General features: G+C 36.6%; 4 protein-coding genes across 7 annotated transcripts; 2 read left to right on the forward strand and 2 right to left on the reverse strand.

Annotated features, from left to right (window-relative positions):
* The first annotated feature begins 920 nt into the window (after positions 1-920).
* LOC122279192 (14-3-3-like protein C) lies at positions 921-4,905 on the forward strand. Its single transcript, XM_043089600.1, has 7 exons — positions 921-1,083; positions 1,427-1,733; positions 1,826-1,913; positions 2,512-2,621; positions 2,740-2,888; positions 4,277-4,335; positions 4,594-4,905. Exons 1-7 carry the CDS (start codon positions 1,011-1,013, stop codon positions 4,594-4,596), a joined length of 789 nt encoding a protein of 262 aa, XP_042945534.1. The 5' UTR covers positions 921-1,010; the 3' UTR covers positions 4,597-4,905.
* A 152-nt stretch (positions 4,906-5,057) lies between these two features.
* LOC122279193 (olee1-like protein) lies at positions 5,058-6,830 on the forward strand. Its single transcript, XM_043089601.1, has 2 exons — positions 5,058-6,134; positions 6,290-6,830. Exons 1-2 carry the CDS (start codon positions 5,978-5,980, stop codon positions 6,631-6,633), a joined length of 501 nt encoding a protein of 166 aa, XP_042945535.1. The 5' UTR covers positions 5,058-5,977; the 3' UTR covers positions 6,634-6,830.
* Positions 6,831-8,327: 1,497 nt separating this feature from the next.
* On the reverse strand, positions 8,328-9,196 carry LOC122279195 (dof zinc finger protein DOF1.5-like). The gene has a single exon (XM_043089603.1). It carries the CDS (start codon positions 8,992-8,994, stop codon positions 8,521-8,523), a length of 474 nt encoding a protein of 157 aa, XP_042945537.1. The 5' UTR covers positions 8,995-9,196; the 3' UTR covers positions 8,328-8,520.
* Positions 9,197-12,431: 3,235 nt separating this feature from the next.
* Positions 12,432-21,517, reverse strand: LOC122279063 (protein SCAR3-like). 4 transcript variants are annotated; one of them, XM_043089380.1, is made up of 10 exons: positions 21,215-21,517; positions 18,958-19,121; positions 18,127-18,250; positions 17,853-17,985; positions 17,335-17,402; positions 17,092-17,245; positions 14,167-16,971; positions 13,957-14,061; positions 12,862-12,969; positions 12,432-12,768 (listed from the first exon to the last, which is right to left on the reverse strand). In XM_043089380.1, exons 1-10 carry the CDS (start codon positions 21,367-21,369, stop codon positions 12,718-12,720), a joined length of 3,867 nt encoding a protein of 1,288 aa, XP_042945314.1. In that variant the 5' UTR covers positions 21,370-21,517; the 3' UTR covers positions 12,432-12,717. The 4 variants fall into 4 exon arrangements, with proteins under 4 accessions (XP_042945314.1, XP_042945315.1, XP_042945311.1 ...); XM_043089381.1 differs by having other exon boundaries at positions 14,167-16,826; positions 17,067-17,245; XM_043089377.1 differs by having other exon boundaries at positions 14,167-17,245.
* Positions 21,518-22,007: the final 490 nt, after the last annotated feature.

Here is a 22,007-nt window from a genome sequence, read left to right on the forward strand (position 1 = left end):
GTTGCTGAATGATGAGTACTCCAGTCTCCCTAGAAGTATTTTGAACACAAAAATCACTCAAAAAAAAAAAATAATAATAATAATAAATTAATAATCCACTTAAATAATCAATAATGCTTAGGTTTTCCTTCTCCTTTTATCTCTACCCTATTTTTTCATCAATATTATTTACGGTCCAAATCATATGACACAACAAATGATATAATCTTAAACAAATAATATTAATAGGAAAAAGCATTTCTGAATAAAAAATTCTACTCATTTAAATTTTTTTAAGGTGAAATATATTTTTTATTGCCATTTATATTTTGAAAAATAATCTGTATAGATCTCGGATAGATTAATCTTCACGAGTATTTATAAAAAAATAAATTTCCTTTTAAAAAATAAAAAAATAATTATTTATTTGTAAGAATATTTTTATAAAAAAATTTATATAAAACTTAAAAAATATTATATATATATAAAGAGATTATATAAAAAATAAATTAAAGTAATTTCTGTTTCGCATAATACGTTAAATTTATTTTATATTAGAAATAATTTTATAACTTAATATATTTTATTAAATTATATCAATTTATATATTTAATTTTATATAATTATTTATGATTAAAATATTTCCCTCAAACTTACGGAGCTTTTACATGCTGCTATGTTTAATCCACTGGTTATAAAAAAACAAAAAAGTTATAAAGGTACAAACAACATTTGTCCCACCGTCTGGTCCATCATCATTAACCCCACAATCTAACCCCAGTCGCGAGTTAATGGTGGTAAGAAACACGGTCCAATTAAAAGAAAGTGGCCCTCAACCACTCCCAACCTCACCTGGTACATCTACATTCAATCATAATGTTCTGTCCCTCTCTTACAACCCGGTTTTTCCAACCCCGGTCGGCCCCTCCAACCGGCTCACCCAACCAAACCACCCCCACCCTGCCTTGCTCCCTACAGACTACAAGACCCACACAGACATACAGAGAGAGAGAGAGCGAGAGAGATCGGGCATGGCTTTCGCCAAAGAAAGAGAAAACTATGTCTACGTCGCTAAGCTTGCAGAACAAGCCGAGCGCTATGATGGTACTCTCTCTTTTGTCTAAAGTTTGCTCTCTTTACTTTGCTTTGTTTTGTTCTGTTCGACTGACTCTTTTCTTCTTCGATAAGCCATGCTTCTCTGTTTGGACTCTCGTAAATTCAATGAAAATCCGAAAAAGTAAACATGTTTCCTGGAAAGAATTGATTTTATCTTTGATTCCTTGGAGATGAAAAAGATCTCGACTCTGCCAAGTAGAATACTTTTGTCAAAATGCATTTGTTTTAGTTAAAAAAATCTTGCTGAATGTCAGGACTCTGGCGTTTGGTTTAATTATTTTCCTGCATTTTATCGGCTGCGGTTTTGCTTTAATCATTTAAAATTTGGCAGAAATGGTGGATGCGATGAAGAAAGTGGCACATCTTGACGTGGAGCTGAGCGTGGAAGAGCGTAACCTACTCTCCGTCGGGTACAAGAACGTGGTTGGAGCTCGTAGAGCCTCATGGAGAATCCTATCCTCGATCGAGCAGAAGGAGGAAGCCAAAGGGCACGATCAGAACGTGAAGCGGATCAAGGAGTACAGACACAAGGTTGAGTCCGAGCTCTCGAGCATTTGCAGCGACATCATGAGCGTCATCGACGAGCATCTCATCCCCGCGTGCTCGGCCGGAGAGTCCGCCGTGTTTTTTTACAAAATGTGAATGATCTCTATTTTGTGATAATTAATTATTTGATATCGCGAGGAATAGGGTTTTAAGGGATTTGGAATTTCTTTTATTGTGGCTGCAGGAAAGGGGATTATTACCGGTATCTGGCCGAGTTCAAGACTGGTGATGACAGGAAAGAGGCTGCTGATCAGTCTATGAAAGCGTATCAGGTAATGATGCTCTTGGTTTGGATTTTTACTCTGTGTTTGCTAAGAAAGGGAATACAAATTACGAATTCCAGCTTACTCGTAAAATAGTTATGAATCCTAGATGTATATGCCTTTTATAAAAGGAAAAAGAATATATTTCTGTGTTCTGGCAGCAATCAAATGGATGGGTTAAGGTTTTTGATATTGGTGGTGGATATGCAAAATGCAAGCATGTATTACCATCTTACCTATTGTTTAAATTTTGGTGAAATTCGGATGTCCACTGACGCATTGTATTTATGACTTAAATAAATTTTGTATAGTTTGTACTTGATCATTGACTGTGCAAGGACATCACTTGTGCATGGTGGCCATTTTTGAAGTTATACGTTTTGACTGAAGCATTCATCTTTCATGAAAAAGTTACCCCTCGTCACCTTTCATCCAGTTTTTGAATTATCGGTTGCTTTTGATCCTTGCCGTTTATAAATAAACCTTGTGGATGATGAAAACAGTAGAGAGATGTTTAATGGTTAGAGAACTCCAAAATTGTTTTCCTGATCTTTTGTCCTTTTTGGTTGCTGCAATTTCTTCACCCGTGGTATAATTCTATTTTCAGACAGCTTCTACCACGGCAGAGGCTGATTTACCTCCTACTCATCCCATCAGACTGGGCTTGGCCTTGAACTTCTCTGTATTTTATTATGAGATTATGAACTCTCCTGAAAGGTGTAGATATCACAACATTTTTTCTTTGTTATTCATTTATTATTATAAAGTTTGTTTTGTGCTGTGAGAAAGAGAATTTACTTGTTTTTTACCTCTTACATGGTAATTTGTGTCCCAGGGCATGTTACCTGGCAAAGCAAGCTTTTGATGAAGCTATCTCAGAGTTGGATAGTTTGAGTGAAGAATCTTACAAGGACAGCACACTTATTATGCAGCTCTTGAGGGACAACCTCACATTGTGGACTTCTGACATTCCAGAAAATGAAGGTAACTCACAAATAGGAAAATTAGTGTAAACCAGACTTTTGTAAATTCATGACTCATCTAATTTGTTACACAGTCAAACATATATATTTTTTTTATTGTTTCATTATGTTGGAGGGAGAGGGCATTCGCATTCTTTTTAAATTTGCAATCACACCTAGGGGTATATTAGTTTAAGGGTGGCAACATTAAGTCAGATGGGGTGTTATCTAGAGGAATTTTTTGATAAGTATTATCTACAGGAATTAAGGCAACATAATACTTAGAAAACAAAAGAAAACATAGGAACGTTTTAGATTCAGATACAAAAAACTTTTTGTGATACCTCAAATTGGATATATCATATATGAAAGGCAATAAATAAGACCTCACATTGCTCGGGATGAAAAAATTCTCAACGCTTGTAATGAGTCCAAGGTAGTTCTAATTGTAATCTTAACTAGTTATTTTAGAATATAAATTCAGATGTTACTTTAGCTATCCCTGAGTCATCACAAATGGTATCAGAATCAATCTCCTGCCAGAATTGTGGGACGTAGCCGCGCTATATCAGGAATGGTCTGATGAGGATGTCAAGTATTTGAGAGAGAAAGTTTGTAATATTCCGGATTGGGAATAAGAAATTTAGTGAAGGAGATCCCACATTTCCTAAGAGGGAAAAGTTCTTAGCAATTATAATAATTCTAACAAAATTCTAATTGTATTCTTGAATAGTCATTTTCGAGTACAAACTCACACACAACTTGGATTTCCTTGGTCGTTGATGCATATGCTTGTACTGGGTCTTGAATAGAATTTGTAAACTTAAGTTATTTATATCTGTACGATCATCTTAAGATCTAAATGGAAGTTAATCAAAGAGGTGTTTCAGAAAAAGCAATGATTTGATTATGGTGGTGGTTGGGGGTGCCATAATTGTATGTCATAATACATTTGCCTATTTGTAAGTAGGGAGAGAAACTTCGCTTATTATAAGCATTCTTCTCTTGCTCCTCCTGTTATCCACATCATGTTCAGATGAAAAATTTAGAGTGCCAAAAGTAGTAGATTCTTCATAAAAGCTAGTATTTGTTTATTCTATTAGTATCTCAAAATGATGTGATGGATTTTCTTGTTAATATTGGATTTCATAACCATTCACCTATAGTTTAGATTGTTACTGTTGCATGAAATAGAGGAATATTTTGGGCACTGGGTGATTAATCCAATGGTTTGTCAAGATCTTGTGGAACTGTGATTTGAACTCGGTTTTTCCCTCTCATTATTGTTTCAAACCAATCTCCTGTAATCCCTATATTGTTGGCCCTACAATCTCCCTGTCACATTTCTTTCATTGGTCCAATAATCCATAATGGGGTGAGTCGGTATTCTGTTTCTTTTTTGTATTGCAGCTGAAGAAGCCCAGAAACCAGACAGCTCTGCTAAAGCAAGTGGAGGTGAAGATGCAGAGGTAGATTATCGCTTTTTTAACAACTATGGTGTTCTTATTATGGAAAATTCTATACACCACATTACTATTCCACTTTCATCCAACTATGTAAGATGTGGCACATTTATCACCTTGAATGATTCTTTATCATCAAATGGTGATAAATATGTCATATCTTCTTACATAGTGGGATGGTAGTGTGGTGTATAGTATTACTCTATCATTATTTCTTCTTGTGCTTATTGATCTTTTTTCTTATATTAATTAATTATTTGACAGTGAAGTGAAGCAGTCCATTGCTTGGGGTTAAAAATGTGTAGACATGGAGAAAGTTAATGACTGCTGAACTATAGGGTGTTATTCTTCTCTGTGTTTCTGTCTCTCTGGAGAGGATTTCAAGTTCTATCATTTTATCATTGTGTGGATCCTACCTTTGGGATTGTAGTTTGTCTCAGATTGTCAAGGTTTTCAAAGGTTTCTTTTGGAGGCCTTCTCTTCATATTCTTCTATTGGAACTGTGACACCATTTAGACTGAGCTACACTACGATTTAATAATCCTCTTCTTTGTTATTATTATTATTTATTTCCAATCTGTGAGTTGCTTGCGCTCTTTATGATCATTTTTGCCATAACATACAGCTGATGGGATTGGACGCTGAGATTTTGGAAGGTAGGCTGTGTGGGGAAACCGGAAAAGAATTGGGAAAACGTTGATGGCTAATGCTCCCTCCCTCCCTATTTTCAGTTTTCACCCACAGCTGTGCCACCATAGAGATTATAAAGGTAACTTTACCATAAATCTCTTTTTACACTTGGGGAGATATTATGTCCCCTCTCCGAAGAATGCAAGAATGACGTAGGGACTATTTTGTGCTGTGGCCGCAATAGCAGAGAAGGCAAATGAAAGGGCTTTGTGGCTGGCATTATAACCGGGTTGAGTTGGAACTGAATTTTCCCTTGACAGATTGTCAATAACAAGCCCAATGAATGTTACCTCCAAAGAAACGAATCTAATTAATTCACCATGGGTGGCCTTTCGGCCACTGGCAGCCCTATATTTTTGGCAAGAAATTCTCAAGCTATATTACATGGCTAGACAGGTCATTTAGGCTGTCTCTTGTCATGTTCCATTCTCATACACAACTACTAATGAAAAGCGAGAGTATATTAATTACTAGCACATTTGGAACCTCGGAAACATCACATGTATTAAGCAAACACTTTGCACTACAAACATCTACCGGCCATTAGACATCTTAGAAACCAAGAGGAAGATTATAAACCATTTTTTTTTTTTATTATTAATTCTGAAGGTTGGGTTTTGATTTTTTTTTCGAAACTTGGATTTGCGTTTGATATGACTTGGATGTCAAAACAGCTAGAACTACCTAAACTTATAATATTGTGAATGCTCAATATTCAATTATCTTTTATTTATTTATTAATATTGAAGACACAGAGAGATTTAAGGAACAGAAGAGCGGTTCACATTGTCTTTCAGAATCCAGAAAACAAGGGGAAAATGGCAACCTCAAAAAAATAACAGTCAGCAAGGTGGCCTTAACAATTTCCCCCAAGAGCAACTGCGTGCTTTTCCCTTATATAAGACAGCCCCATCGATTTACGCATAGTCCTCTGGAATAAGAAAAGCAAGCAGGACCAATGGCAAAGTCTATTATCTTCCTGGCGGCTTCTGCCCTTTGCTTCTTGTCCCTCCTTGGTTTCGCTTACTGCGACAGCCACTTCTCCGTGGAGGGCAAAGTTTACTGTGACACCTGCCGTACCCAATTTGTAACAAGGCTCAGCACGTACATGAAAGGTACAGATTACAATTCCAAGTTCTGCAATTTGGTGCAACAGTAATATTGTTTAACTATTCATTTTGACATAAAAAGACCGGAAAACTGAGTCTGAAGTAGTGTTATATATAGCATTGTCAAGTCTGAAACTAGAATCTATACGTGTTGGGTGCAGGTGCAAAGGTGCGGTTGGAGTGTAGGAAACGTGGAGACGGTGCCATAACATACAGCGTAGAGTCGGAGACGGACAAGTTGGGAACGTACCACCTTCAGGTAGACGGCGAGCACGAAGAGGAGGTTTGCGAAATTGTTCTGCTAAAGAGCAGCGATCCCGACTGCAGCGAGGTCAGCAAGGATCCTTTCCAAAAGAAGAGTGCAAGGATCAGCCTCACAAAGAACAATGGCATTACATCCCCAGTACGCCTTGCCAATCCTCTTGGCTTCATGAGGAAGGAGCATCTTCCTGGTTGCGGCCAGGTCCTCAAAGAGCTCGGGTTAACAGCAGAAGACGAACAATAAAGACCATAATTTCGCATCACTTTAATTTGTTACCGAATAAACCGAGTTCTTTCTTTTTTTCCTTTCACTTACTACGAAAAGGTTGGGGTTTGGATGATTCATTTCTAATCATTTTGTGTCTCCAACATGTGTATTCATGTGCTTATACTGGCTGAATATCTACGAGTAATGGATAAAGGATTCTAATACCGTCTCAATATTGCTAGTGCAGAAGGATATATTTATATAAAAAGAAAATAATGCTTGATGATCTCTCTGACTAAATGACTGGCCTATATACCAACAAAGCCGTTGAAGATTATCTGAATATATATAGATCAAAACGAAGATAAGGTTGGGTGGGTGGGTGGAGAATCCATATCAGAGGGTACCTGCTTTCACAAAAAGTAATTCCCGGCCAAATTCCTAATTATCTATTTTTAAGAGTGGCATATATTATCCTGTTCTCCAATTCCCCTTGTTCTAGTATTCAACAACTGAATTAATATGAAAGTATATGCATGATATAAGTTACTCGGAAAAAGAAGAGAGAGACAGAGACAGAGAGAGAGGAAGCATATGATAAGTTGTAGAACTAGAATCTCATTATTCCTCATGCACTTGGGGCATGGCACCGTGATTATTGGCATTTTTGTCCCATAAATCGGTGATTTCTTCGTTCATCAATAAATTTAGATATGCAATTATTAGGCCAAAAGGCATGTGTAGAATAAAGTTGCCAGAATTGTTTACTGCGCGCGCGCATATATATATGAGGTAGTTGATCTATATATATTGTTAATGCATGATTCTTGCCACAGAATCCGATCATGTTCGATCGTGCTGCTTTGATATCACGATACCCTTAGCGCTTGGATATAATTAAGGATGTACCCAACCAGGTCGGGACGTAGGGATTGCAGCATGCAGTAATTAATTAATAAGTTAATCGTTTTCTTGATATTTGTTCACAAAGAGCCCCAGCTCTATAGAAGGGAATCTATCTACAAAAGCAAAAGGTCATTAATTAGATTAGCTTAAACCTGCCTTTAGTCAAGATTATCCTCTCTAATATATGAAATCACATGACTTTTTACTTTTCCCCATGGCAGATTTTGCCAGAGCAAAAGACAACAAAAGATAAGCCTGGTTTTAGTCATCTTAAACGTACGTGGTTCAGAAAAGGATCGGAATTAACAAAAAAGGTTAGTGCCTTAATCAATTAATTATAGGGGGCTAGCTAGACTTTATGCAAATGAAGGAATTAGAATAATATCAAGATTCAAATTTATCTCCCAACCCACTCAAAATGTTCTAGCATCCTCAAAAGACAGCACCATTCTTCAAAAAACGTTTCCACTGATGATATCCATAACTAGCGATCGAGCTTTTACTGATATAATTTTAGTAAGACGAACAAAAAAAAAAAGGTGTGTGTGTGGATAAGGGCACATCAAATCTAACTTAATTGCATAAATACTCGACTTCCTATGGCTTTGGCTTATATTTGATAAATTTTGACAATATATAGCCCTCTGATCAGAATGATTTCGGCAATTTGGCTATATATATATATATATATATATATATATGTTGTACATGATATTCATTTCTACACTAGAAAACATATATGAAAAATTGTTGATCTTCATGCTGCAGTCCAATAAGAAAAATACCACCACCAAACATGATAGGTCTTTTCTCGACGTACATAATTTATTCTAATAATTAATATTATTAATTTAGTTAAGTACATAATCTAGAGGAGCCGAATCAGTCTGTACTGCATATAGTACACCATTAGTCTATCAAAAAGATGCATGCATGGTGTTGTGGATATATCTTGTTGATCTCACTGAAATTTAAAAGCACATCAAAAAGCTTGATGATCAACTACTGCATGCATGTTTAACCATCTGAGCAACTCCTCCGCCGCTTAACAGGGAAAAATTGCCCGAAACCGCCCTCTGCCGACACGACATGCCACTCCTCCAGCACCTCATCCAGGTCAAACTTGTGCAGTACCCCAGCAGCATCATACAAGGAACCCTCAGAGAACCCGCCTAGCTCGCCGGACGGTGGCTTGATCTTCCGCCTGCCGGCCCCTATCGGCACGTTTCGGAGGGCCCCACCGGCCGTCCAGTACCTCTGGCATCCTCTACAGAAATGTCTGGGCTGATTAACGTTGTAGTTGTTGAAGTAACAAAACTTGGTCTCCATGCTCTTACATCTTGGGCATGGTATGATCTTATCTGGCCTCTTCTCCATCGTTTGATCTAGTCCTTTCTGTTCCTCCTTTACTTGTGATCTATTCTGCAACTTAATTGTCGTCCCAAAAAGCTTGATTCCGGGCAGGTCTTGGCCTCCTTGGACGTTAGCCATGAAGGTGGCCGGGTTTAAAGAGAGATTGCTCAGAGATGGGTTAGTCCAAATTAATGAAAGAGATGGCCGGCGGAGAATAATTTAAGGGGTGAGAGAGAAGTTTTTCGTGGTTTAGGGAGAGAGGTTACGGATGTGTTAATATACAGAGTTGAGGGCTCAAAAGTGCTCCAAACCATTGCGAAATATAAATGTGACAGCCGCCAAAAAGGCAGAGGTTACAGGTAGGGTGGAGTAGAAAAGCTGAGGCCTGAGGGTGAGCTTTTTGTATACATCATTGCTTGCCGTCATCATTTCACTGTGTTGAAAGTCTAAGTTGTGGGTCCCAATCCAGGTAGGTTGCGTACAACGTGTCAAAGGTAACATAGAGGGTGGACACGAGAATAAAGAGGGAAAAAGCTTGTGCCAATGAATTTATCTATATTCTATAACCAAAAGTGGAATAAAGAGAAAAAAACTGAAAGAGCTTTTGATTTTTTTTTTTTTTTTTTTGTTTGAAAAAATCCCCATGCCTCATCATAAGGCTAACATCGAATGGATGTATAGAAGATCTATGTGTATATATGTATCTATGGCCAATGATATGCGGTATTAATGTCTTTAATTAGGTCATAAAATAGTCATATTTAATTACTATTCATCATCATTATCATCATCATCAAGTTTCAGATTTGATAAAAACTGCAGAGAGTTGTTTTGTTAACATTAATTGATAACTATATATATTACTCGAAATAAATTCTATAGAACTCACTTAATTCCTAAGTAGAAAGATAAAATTGTGCAAAGCATCCATATAGATCAGATTCCATCAGAAAGTACGACTTTGCCTCCTCGCAAGTGCAGCATCAGTGCATACATTTTTAGGAACTTTAAGATATATATATATATATATATATCATGACCCACTAGTCAGATTTATAATGTGCAAGTTCTCAAAAAGAGTTATCCCTAAAGTCGGATGCTTTAATGGGATTGCTATTCCCTTTTGCTTCAAAGCCATATTTTCAGGTTTTAATGGATTTTGATTATTAACTTTGTCGATCCCTTTTCATAGCTTGATTACTTCTGGTCCGGGAAAGCAGGTTTAATTATATATATTGGAAGTGATATGGAAAGTAGGTTGATATGGGAATTATTTAATGACAGGATCCTTATTTTTTTATTTAAATTTATAAGAGGTGTTGTCATGTGTTGGGATATTATATATATATATACACACTACAAGAAAATTATTTATTTAAAGTAAGTTATTTTTTTGTTAAAATGATTATTTTGTATCAAAATGAGTTTATTCTCGTCATAAATAATCATTTTCATTACAAATAATTCATCATAAATATTCAATTTTCTTATAATATGAGAGAGAGAGAGAGAGAGAGAGAGAGAGAGAGAGTCAATTTGGGACATTGCTTGTGAAAGAGGGAATAACACATACAATCAACTACAAAGCCCATTTTTTTCTATGACCAAAGATATTTATTTAAATTAATGCAAAAGCACCTTATTTCCATCCTCATTCCCGCTTATATATATATATATATATATATATATATATATATTATATATATAATGCAGATAAAGAAGGAGAAGCATTTTCGTTTCTTTTGCTTGAAAAGAGATGCACTTTTTTTTAGGATGCTTTGGAAGTGTCTCTTTATATTAAAAAAAAAATGGAAGAGTAACTTCAACATGACACATAATCATGATATGGCCGGGTGCCTCCATTTTTATAAAGATATAGGGCACCTAATTAATCAATAAACTGCCTTCTTGGTACCTTCTGGATCCAATTTATAATTTTTATCTTCTTTCTTTTACAACTTTTTTTTTTTATTCCCACTTCAATTTTTCTTTGTTGATCTTAAGCTGCAAATTGCTATTGTAGATCAATGAACATAGTCCCAAACACACGCATCCATCATGGTTTTGTTTATTCTAAAAAGATAGAGACTGACCCGTTTAGAATAGTCAACACGTTGTGTACGTAATTGTGCATAGAAGTCCATTATTATTTGCCTAAAGTCCAAACAATCAAATTGATGATAAGATCAGAAATGTTTGGCTCCCAAAAGATTTCGTAAAGAAAAAGCTCACAAATTGATATAACTTATTCTGATACGTTAGAGCTATTTTATGTTCAAGGCGTCAAAGTCTTCTTTTCTTTTCACCTTTTTTTTTTTTTTCCTTGAACTTTTGTAAAGAGGTTTAGGAGTAAAGGAATCTGGGACATCCCTCGATCGTGACATGGTCATGCATTGACCAAATAAAATAGGTTTTTGATTAAAAAGAAAGAAAGAAAGAAAGAAAGATTGGTGGGCAGTTTATTGATTTCAAGTTCCTTATATGAGTACCCAATCTTCCTTATATTTAAATAAATAATTGTGTTGTAATTTTATTACAAAAATAAAAAAATATAAAGCCCTAGAATGTATTTTACACTACTACTCACTTCAAATGACATTTCTCCCATACGTTGTCCCGGGACATGCATGAAAAATCAAAAGCTAAAGTTTGTGAAATGTTTCGATGGAAAGAAAGGCTTCCCAAATGCCCAAAAGCAGGTTGATTAGTTTCACGAATCACTTTCCATTTTGTGACATGTTTCCGATCAACAAGCTTTTCCACAATGCTAAAGAAAAAGAGAAAAAGGAATGAAAAAAAGAGAGCACAAAACAGACTGATAAATGCTGAACAAAAAGCCGATTGGAAAGTGTGAAAAAGGCCGAAATATCCAGTTTAGTACTTTTTGACGTATGGAAGTCCAATGAAGTAAGAAAATAGTGGCCCAACTAGCCATTCTTTTATCTATCCTTTCTGTCTTTAAAGCTCTCGTAATTTATAAAATCTGTAATTCTTTTTTAAAAAATAATTAAATTTATTATTAAAAAATATTTTTTTAAACATAAATTTCATATTTATCCACTTTTATTTAAGAGAATATGCCGAACTTATCTTAAAAATTATAATGTATGGATAAAGAATTTGTAAAGATCCTCATCCATGGTCAAGTTCAAGTCAGAGAAGCTCAGGTCCCCTCCATAAACCCCCCAAGGTTAGACCCGACCCGGTCTGAAATCGAATCTCTGACCCGATCTGAAATTATTTTCGAGTGGGAATAAATATTTCCGAACCAGAAAGGTACGCCAAGTTTCTGACCCAAGAAGTATTCTTAAAAAATCGACATTTCCAACCTGATCCACTTCCATTTTATTTTTTGTTGATCTTTTTCTTTTAATTAAAGTTGAATGACATCGTTTAACACGTACTTTCAATAATTCGGGTACCGTGGATAGATGATTTGGTATCCGGTTATTAACCAACCCAACCCGACAACTTTAAAAATATAGCCGAAACTTTCCGGCATCCGACCCCTTTCTTACAGGGTCAGTTATTTTGAGTCGGGCCGGGTGGGCCATCCGACTTTATTGTACGCTTCCTGAACATAACCATCACATTTTTCGGGCATCACGGATACATTGCTGCCTCAAATATGCAGATTACATTGTCCTCAAGCTCAAGCTCAAGTGTTTATCTAATTGCTTACAACATACATTTACCAAGGAATCAAAAAATTGATCACAATATGATACAAGGAACCCCTACAAATAGTTACAGAAAAAAATAAAGAAAAGATTATTCACATGTAAAGTAATGCTACCCCTCACAACTGTACTCAAAGCTATAGGAGATTTTCTTATCATGGAACCAACCGAAAGGAATAAATCAAGCATCACTCCAGGTATCATCATCATCCCCATGATCACTCCCAATAGCCTGAAAAGTTTCTCAACTGTGAGTTTTACGGCGTTACACATAGCAGGAGAATGAAAATGAAGGAAACGAAGGGAAGCAGCATGGATGGCGAACCTGGCGAATGGCATTAGCTTTCTCCAAAATGGCAGTGACTTTGAAATCTGTAGCAGGTCCTGGTGTATCAGTTGGCTTGGTTGTCATTGTGCGCCTCAGGCAAAATGACTGGGATCATATTGAAAGATCACAAGTTAGCGAGCAAACTAAACTCTCTTGATTGGATTTAGTATGTAAACTAAAATCAGGAGTTTAGATATATACAGTCAGTCAGAAATAAACATGCTGAAAACGCACATTAACTTCAGGCTCATGGACCCCACAGTTAGTCCTGCTGGAAGTTAGCATGTGTACCACAGAATGTAGATAATTATGATATTACAAAATGAGTGCTGTTGTTTGATATTTAAATCTCATGAATTCATTGTGCTGACAAATAGAAAGGACAATTACCATTGCCCCCAAAAAAGGAAGACAGAAAAAAGAGTGAAACAACAAATCCAAGTGGTAAAGGTGAATTTGTATGCATGAGTCCCATGTCACAGGTTTGATTCCCCCTGGGATCAAACTGCGATTTAGGTGGGAGTCCTAAGGGCTCTGCTGTAAAGTGGTTCCCCGTCATTTAAAAAAAAAAAAACACTGAAACAACCAACATGGCAATCTTGGGACAACAGGAGGTAAAATTGAGAAATTAGAACTAAAGAATTCGGGACAAAGTGGATATCAATCATGATGATGAAAATTCAAAGCTAAATGACAAATGTACTTCATCAGGTGAATTGGTAGTTGATAGAAAGAAAGAACGTAAAGGAGTAAATGTTTTTGCACTGGCAAAATAAGGTGAAACTGGTATTTCCCTACTTTTCCTTTCACGGATAAGAAACAAAACTTATCTAGAAAGATTTATGAACTTTCTTTATAATCCTGCAGAACTAATGCAGTAGAAGTTGCATCCTCAAATAAGGGAGTTAAGGCAGATTAAAGGCCAACTAACTCTCACAAGCACAAATTCTCAAATCTCAAGAATCCCAAATTGTTTTAATATATATTTGGACACTCCCTGGTCTAATCCAAATAAGTCTGATATAGGGATAGCTTTCATATTCACCCAGAATTTTAAAAGCAGCCAAAACACAAAAGGAAATGGCTACTCACTTTTGATCTGATTTGTTGTAGGAAATTTTCCCTTTCGTCCATCTCCTTGTCATTCATAGTTCGATTCGCTTCTTTCTGCTCATTCAACTTCTGCTGGTCCTGCTGCTACACAAATAAAACTCTGTTTAATTGAAGATTACGAATCGAAAAACAACAACAAACAGCATTACTGCTTATCAAAAGAAAAAATTGACAACACTACCAAGGTACCTTGCCCATCTGTACTATTGCAGCAGCCTCCTCATTAGTTCGTTGTTGCTTCTCTGGGGTTGGCTTTGGTTGCTGAGACATTGCGGATCCAAAATGTTTCAGATCAGATGCATGCATTAGGGCGTCAGGGACATCATCTTGTTTGTATTCTATCACATAAAAATTAGGTTTTGATACCCTCCACTGTACTGGAGGGAGAGGTGGCGGTTGTGGTACAAGCCGTCCAGAACATTCCAACTTGAGGAGATTAGAATCTTCATTTGTCACTTGCTGAAGTACAGGGTTCACAGTATCAAAGTTGGGAAGATCAAGCAGAGAACCAGACAAAGAAGGTTCCACACCGTTCCCAGTATCTGCAATTCTAATTCCACAATCAATGTGGATGCCATTGTTGATCGTTCTCCCAAACTCCTGATAAGTTGATATAGATTCCGCTGATGAGATTCCACATAAGGCATCATGGGGTTCGGGATCCTTGCTTTTAGGAGTTTCACCAGATTCCCACTGCTCAGAATTTGATGCAGAGTAATGGCTGTGGCAATCATCGGACATATAAGGAGATGATCTACAAAATGTGTCATCGTCAGACTCAAAACCAAAATCATTCATAGGAATACCAGCCTCAGGGACCAACTGAAATGATGGAAACATGTCTCTTATGCCTTCAAAGCATTGATTCGCATCAGGAAAATTCAGTTTCAGTTTGGAAGCCTCAGAGCCATTTAGAGGATGGAAAGATATTTTCATATGTTCTAGTGGTGGTGAAGAAGTAAGTGAATCTACAGGAGAGCCATGTCCACACCGCTCTTCAAGTTTTTTCTCAGGAATTGTTTGATTCACAACTCTACGTTGCCCACTGAATTGCTCCAAACCACTAGCATTCATAGAACTAGCAGGTTCAAGATTGTCATCATGGACATGTGAAACTTTTTTGTATAAACCAGTTGCTAGTAACCTTTGGCTGAGTCCAAACACTAGAGATGAGTTTTCATCATTCTCTTGATTGGATTCGGCAGATATGGATTTGATATGTGGTGAGACTGGCACTACAGTTTTAGGTGCCATTACACTGAAATTTTCACATTTGGCATCTGAATCAGCTGGTGAAAATCGCCCAAATGTCTTCGTTTTTGACATACTATCTTCCTGGTCATCTTGGCATGATGTAGAGCAAACACAACTTGGATCCTTTTCAATGCCTCCATCTTTCTTGTCCAACTTATCTAGTTTACCTTCAAGTTCATCACCTTTTAGCATAAACCCATGTTTTGAAGGGAAAACTGTGTCGTCTTTACTTCCGTTTACCAAATCCTGACCCACAGCATTTGACATGCCATAAGCAGGAGGTTTTGATGGCTCAAGTCCAAGAAGACCACCATTAGTCCAGAACGAAATTGAACGAACACCAGAAAAGTCAGCAGGAGTTTCATCAGACTTGTAAAAACTGCTAAACATCTTATCCATCGATAGATCCCCGAAATCAGAAGTTTTGGGGGCAGAGGATGGACCAGTAACAACAGATTCCAATTTGGAACCATTGTGAGCATCAGCACCTCCACTGAAATCATCGTCTACTGAAAATTCTAAATTAGAAGGCATCTTAGTGATCAGAGGCATCTGTTCTTGTACAACTCTCTCCGGGGAAAGTGAGTTTGGTATATATGATGGCACTTCTTCATTTGAGAAACTGCAGGATGCAATATCAGATTCCAACTCTGGATGGTTATGGTCTGAGCTATTTGCAGGAAGCTCATGGATTTCATTTATTCCTTCATCATTGGTGTTGGAGGCATACCGCTCCACTTTTCTTTTTGTTTGATAGTCAAGATCATTCTCAGATTCCGATCCAATGGCATTGAGTGCATCCATGTAGTTGTCTGGTTCACTTTCAATGTCATTGATCTGATTACCGTTGAAGATCAACTCAAGACTGTTTTCACAATCAAGCAGACTATCTATTTGACCACCATTTGCAAGGTTAACAGCTCTCTCTCCGTGTGTATCTAAATCAGACTTTGTCAAGAGCATCTCTGGAGCTTCCTCTCTGTCACTTTGCTGACCATTTGGCTCCATTATCTCTGCCTTTTCATCCCAGGTAACACAAGAAGAACTGTAGGCAATTTTCTCTAGTAATGAACTGCCTGAGAAGTTATCATCCATAGCCTTGGTTTGCTCATCAGGAAAAACTGGCTCACTTTCAATGCTGTTGATCTGAATACCGTTGGAGATAAACTCAAGACTGTTTTTACAATCAAGCAGGCTATGCATTTGATCAATATTTGTAAAGTTAACAGCTCTCTCCCCATGTGTATCTACATCAGACTTTGTCGAGGGCATCTCTGGAGCTTCCTCTCTATCACTTTGCTGACTGTTGGGCTCCACTATCTCTGCCTTTTCATCCCAGGTAACACAAGAAGAACTGGAAGCAATTTTTTCTAGTAAGGAACTGCCTGGAATGTTATCATCGACAGCCTTGGTCTGCTCGTCAGGAAAAACTGAATCAAGAGTATCATTACGCTGCATCAACCTAGAAGAGAGTGATTCCTGCTGTTCAGGTTGCATGGAAATCAGATGGAAAACACATTCGATATCTCCTGAGCCCGTTCTTGAATCAAAAGAATTTGAATGGTCTCCAGTGTCAGGTTTCAGTGTCATGTCAACTGCAGATGCTGTTTGAGGTGAGGCCTGGTCATCAACAATATGAGAAGTAAACTGCGGACCATTTCTTGAATCAAAAGAATTTGAATGGTCTCCAGTGTCAGGTTTCAGTGTCATGTCAACTGCAGATGCTGTTTGAGGTGAGGCCTGGTTATCAACAATATGAGAAGTAAACTGCGGACCATTTCTTGAATCAAAAGAATTTGAATGGTCTCCAGTGTCAGGTTTCAGTGTCATGTCAACTGCAGATGCTGTTTGAGGTGAGGCCTGGTCATCAACAATATAAGAAGTAAACTGCGGACCATTTCTTGAATCAAAAGAATTTGAATGGTCTCCTAGTTTAGAATTTGAAGCCACATCTACAGCTGAGGCAGTTTGCATGGAAGTTTGACCATTAACAGGAAGAGAAGCAAACTGCAATCTGCATAGTCAAATGCCCCATACCTTTTAAATCCCACAAAATTAAATGATGATATGCCTAGGTCAATTGTATGCATAAAGAAATCCTACCTGCTACAGCTATTGGATCTTGATGCACCACGCTGTCCTTTTCGATTCCACTGTGATGACCTTTTCTTCTGTCCATTTTAGCTTTTTAATCAATATACAAATCCAAATAACGGCAGCATTTAAGTACATAAGTTTGTGCAACTTTTAGAATATGTTGTATGGAAGCAATATCTGGAAACCTTATAATCAGCTGAAATGAAATATATTTCAGAGGCCATAGCATTCCATGACTAAGTCAATCAGCACAACTATGTAAATATATCCATTGATGATTTCAAAAGAAGATTAATCTTCTATGCGGGAAATTTATATAAATTAAAGATAATCTTATTTTTACAATCTGACTATGGAGTAGGGAGACAAATCACGAACTGACAAATTTAAAGTGCATCATTATTTATAAAAATGGTTCTTCTTTTTAAAGAAAGAGGACGGTACATCATTATTTTTATTAAGATAAATGGTTCTTATAATTATTTAATACTGCTGTTGAGCTTCTTCATTATGCAAGTACATACCTTGCTTCTATGAGCATTTTTATTGATTCGGATTCTTTCAGTAGTCACTTCATCAGAGGTAGCTGATGCTTTCTTAAAGAAAGTTGGATCTGAATATCTCTTTAAGCAAGATCCCGGACCACCAGTATCAAACCTGAATGGCAAAGCAGAAAGGTTCCAATATCTAATAATTAGGATCAACCTTAAACTTCAACATGTGACATATTTGTCATCCATATAATAAACAAATACTGAGAACAAAATTTTGACTATTTTAAGAAAACGTTAATTATACTTGTCAAGCAAGTGCAAACGTGGAGGATTGCGACATGCTTCATAGGAGTCCATAATAAATTGTGGCAAGTCATTGTAGATGAAGTGATTTTGTCCATTTCGAATACGAGGATGCCATTCAGAACCTGCAAAGAAACTGCTTTCGTAAAGGATTTGAATAGTGGAAAGTGTCATGCGCTACTAAAAGAATCTTGAGTATGTAGCAAAAATCGCTACATTAGAACTCCCAAAAATATAAAGTTAAGATGAAAATTAAGGCTGAACCAGACTATCTATGAGCACCATGCAAGCCCTTATTGCCTGCAATAGTGCCACATTGACTCGACTTTACGTAATTTTGTCCACTAGAAGGCTAGAACTGTTAGGTGCACACTGTGTCTATGATACTGTGTGTCCATCAGATGAAACCTTTAATCGGGTAAGATTAAATTTGGTGAAATATTCTAGAATCTTCTTCTAATAGTATATTTATAGATACATAAAGTACTTAATTTACAAGGTTCCTTCTAGGTTTTGGATCAATGAAATAATGTCGATCCTTTTTCAAAGCTCAACAAGGTATAAAAGAAGTGATTTAATTCTGCTGAAATGGTCTTCTGTGAATGTAATTTCATGGGCCGACAGCACTTTTTTTTTTTTTTTTTGTAAGTATGTGCTGACAGCACTTCACACATGATACCATATTCTCTAGAATTTATTACATATTTGTTAGCAAGTAAGACAGTATTTTTTAAAAAATACAAAGGGGCACCACACAAGCACTCCTAGAATTGATGGCATATGAAAAATAAAATATAAGACATCAGGTTAAGGCAAAGGTAAAGAGCCATACCGGCAGTATAAGCAAAATGTATGTGGCTTGTCTGGCCAAGAACAGCCTTCTCAATGGGAGGAAGTGCAGCTTCAATGCGCTGTACACGGGCCTTCAGTTTATGGCTTCTAGACACTATAGTCATCATTTGCTCCTGCAAGCCATGAAATACCTCTGCTGCAAACCTACACCATTTCACAGATCAATATCAGGTGTAATTGTTGTGTGGTAGTTAAAGCCAGATACAAACACGGTACATTTTGAAAGAACAGTTGTGCCAAATAATATAATATACTTAACTGAATGTTTGATCCATTTCAAGCTGTTCTAGAGAATATAATGTATTTATGTTAAAGCTATTATAGAGAAACATTTTACATGGTATGAAAAACTAGGGATAAAGAACATTGATTCCCCTAACAGAAGAGAGAAGCCCTCATACTTGCTCTGTGTTACACCACACGCTCAACAAAAAGGAAGGGGGGATGAAAAGTAGGAGTATTTCAAAGGGTCCAAAATTGTATACTTTTCCATATTTCACAACCAGGATGATGCACATTTAGAAAACCATAAAAAACTCCAGAATCAAGTTGCAGGAGGAAAAGAGTGGCGCAGACACAAAAAGGTTTCAGTAAAAGACTGTGGTCTGTGTGCCAAGGTAAACAAGTTAACATCTCATGGCTAATATTGTCAGATGAATACTATGGATACAAGTAGTGAGTATTCCCACAGTTGTTGGCCTTTCACTCTGCTTAAGGAGCTCCCATTTAGCAATAGCAACAGCAACAACAATCTCCAGCCAAAATAAACATTGGTCATGTTCAATTACTAGGTCCACTAAACTTGAAAGTTCATGCCACCTTGAACGTCCAAGCACAAACCTCCTGGTTTGGATTCAGGGAGATGAGATGAGATGAAATGGTTTTAGATGAAAGATAAAAGTTAAATAAAATATTGTTATTATTGTTTTGGGATTTGAAAAAATTGAATTAGGATTTTAAAAAGTTAAGTTAAATAAAATATTGTTATTATTGTTTTGGGATTTGAAAAAATTGAATTGGGATTTTAAAAAGTTGAATTGTTTATTATATTTTGTGTGGAAATTTGAAAAAGTTGTAATGATAAGATGAGATGAGTTGAGATAAGGTGAGATCACCTCCCAATGCCAAACCAAGCCTGGAGTCCTACATTTTCATCAGCAAAAAGTCAAACCTTATCCAGAATGCCTTCAACTGATTTGCCTTCCTACAAAGCTCAATAATTTCAAGATTCTCAGTCTCACAACATCCAGTTGTCTCCAACATAGCTGAAATCCTATAGGCCTTGACAACAGGTAATGAAGGCTCCATGATCACAATAAAATCTTAGCTCCAAACAAGAACCACCAAAAATTTCAAAAAGACATTCTCATAGCCTAATGTTGGGTTTTTTGTGTGGAGCCTGGTTTTGTTACATGGTGCCCCGATTTGATGACCCGACAATGATTCTTTTGAGTTTTTTTGGTGGGTTTTCAACAAGGCTTGGGCCATGGAGCGCAAGCTTGTCCCAAGCCGAAGCGAACATGGACAAGCCTCATGAGGGTCCGGGGTTGAAGCTCCGAGGGAAAAATTTTGAGCCGGCTTTAGAGCTTAAACCGGTCTGACCTGACCACTAATTTTTATGCGCTAATGACCCTAATTAGGGTTTTTGCCACACATATATATTGTACAATTTTGTACGACCACATATTGTATTTTGCCGCACTGCATTTGACTTTGAAGAGAATAAAATCATCTGCATCTCTGTGGACGTAAGGACCTTGTCAAACCATGTTGATTTGTGTCGTGTGTAATTGATTCTTATTTTACTTTATTTTTCTTGCATTATTTTTCATAACACCTAATTGCAAGATACTTATAAAAAAAACAACACCTAATTGCAAGCTCAATGCACTATGATAGCTATAAGCAGAAAAGTTCTCAGGAACAACAAAAGAACATATATTTCCCTCATTCTTTCCAGGAACCATCCAGAAACTCCCAAACGTAGAGACGCACAGAGAGGAATTTAATATTTATCACGAAGAAAATTTCAAAACTTTTATAAAAACATCCCAAATAAAGGTTTGCTTGCACTCCCAAAGCAAGCAAGCCAGGAAGCTCTAAGAAATTAATGAGCCTTTTTAAAATACAAACAACTAGAGCGAAAGAAGCAATACTCCTCAAAAACTCTGTATTCAACTAGAGCGCTAAAATAAATGCAGCAAAGCAAAAATAGAGAGGAGCGAAAGAAGCAATACTCAGAAAGATCGCCGAGCTGGCGCAAGATCCCGACGAGGCCAGCAACGGCGGCAGCATCGAGCACGGCCTTAGGATCTTCTCGGTCGACTTGCCTGTAAATGTCCGGTTGCCCGAGGCCATACTCGTTCCTCAACTCGAACCTTACCAACGGCATTTATTTCTCTCTTTCTTTTTCTCTGAATTCTCAGTATACAAAATGAAGGAATGATTGTAATAAATGTCAGAGATAGAACGGAGGTGTTATTTATTAATTATTATGAAAGCTGTAGAGGAGAGAGAAATTGTTCCGAGTCTTTGGTCACAGTGTCAGGCACCACTAATTATCAAGTATTCTCTCTAGAAGGGGTTACTGTGCCGGCAAGCTGTGCCCAGTTCAATTTTTTTTTTTTTTAATTTTTTTAATATATTTAAATATTTTTTAAAAATAAAAATTATATATATTAATATATTTAAAATCACTTTCTTAATTATTAAATAAATAAAAAAACAAAATTTTTTAACCATAGTCAAGCAAGGCGGTCAACCCCAGGCAAACAAATTTTATCCTTTTCTTCAATCCTCTTATTTTTGACCAATTATAAAACTCCATATTTTAAAAATATAATTATCACCTATGTTTCAAACTTATTTAAGAAAAAACATTATAATAAGTTTGTTTATGATTTTGTTTGTCATTTGAGTAGTGACATAAACATATTTGTACAATCATTTTTTTACATATTTTTTTATGCATTTTATTAATGTTATTGACTGTATCATTTTACATAATTTTTTCATTGAGTTTTTTTTTTT

Source organism: Carya illinoinensis, chromosome 10, assembly GCF_018687715.1.
Source record: "Carya illinoinensis cultivar Pawnee chromosome 10, C.illinoinensisPawnee_v1, whole genome shotgun sequence".
Classification (NCBI taxonomy): domain Eukaryota; kingdom Viridiplantae; phylum Streptophyta; class Magnoliopsida; order Fagales; family Juglandaceae; genus Carya; species Carya illinoinensis.

Bases quoted from the DNA above. Each gene is read 5' to 3' on its own strand.
- LOC122279193 (XM_043089601.1), top strand. From the start codon at position 5,978: ATGGCAAAGTCTATTATCTTCCTGGCGGCTTCTGCCCTTTGCTTCTTG. The intron at 6,135-6,289 runs GTACAGATTACA...TGTTGGGTGCAG, and splicing joins GCTCAGCACGTACATGAAAG to GTGCAAAGGTGCGGTTGGAG.
- LOC122279192 (XM_043089600.1), top strand. From the start codon at position 1,011: ATGGCTTTCGCCAAAGAAAGAGAAAACTATGTCTACGTCGCTAAGCTT. The intron at 2,622-2,739 runs GTGTAGATATCA...TTTGTGTCCCAG, and splicing joins ATTATGAACTCTCCTGAAAG to GGCATGTTACCTGGCAAAGC. The intron at 2,889-4,276 runs GTAACTCACAAA...TTTGTATTGCAG, and splicing joins TGACATTCCAGAAAATGAAG to CTGAAGAAGCCCAGAAACCA.
- LOC122279063 (XM_043089377.1), bottom strand. From the start codon at position 21,369: ATGCCGTTGGTAAGGTTCGAGTTGAGGAACGAGTATGGCCTCGGGCAA. The intron at 17,403-17,852 runs GTATGTACTTGC...TAAAATGGACAG, and splicing joins AAAATGCTCATAGAAGCAAG to AAGAAAAGGTCATCACAGTG. The intron at 12,769-12,861 runs GTTCGCCATCCA...GAAACTTTTCAG, and splicing joins AAGCTAATGCCATTCGCCAG to GCTATTGGGAGTGATCATGG.
- LOC122279195 (XM_043089603.1), bottom strand. From the start codon at position 8,994: ATGGCTAACGTCCAAGGAGGCCAAGACCTGCCCGGAATCAAGCTTTTT.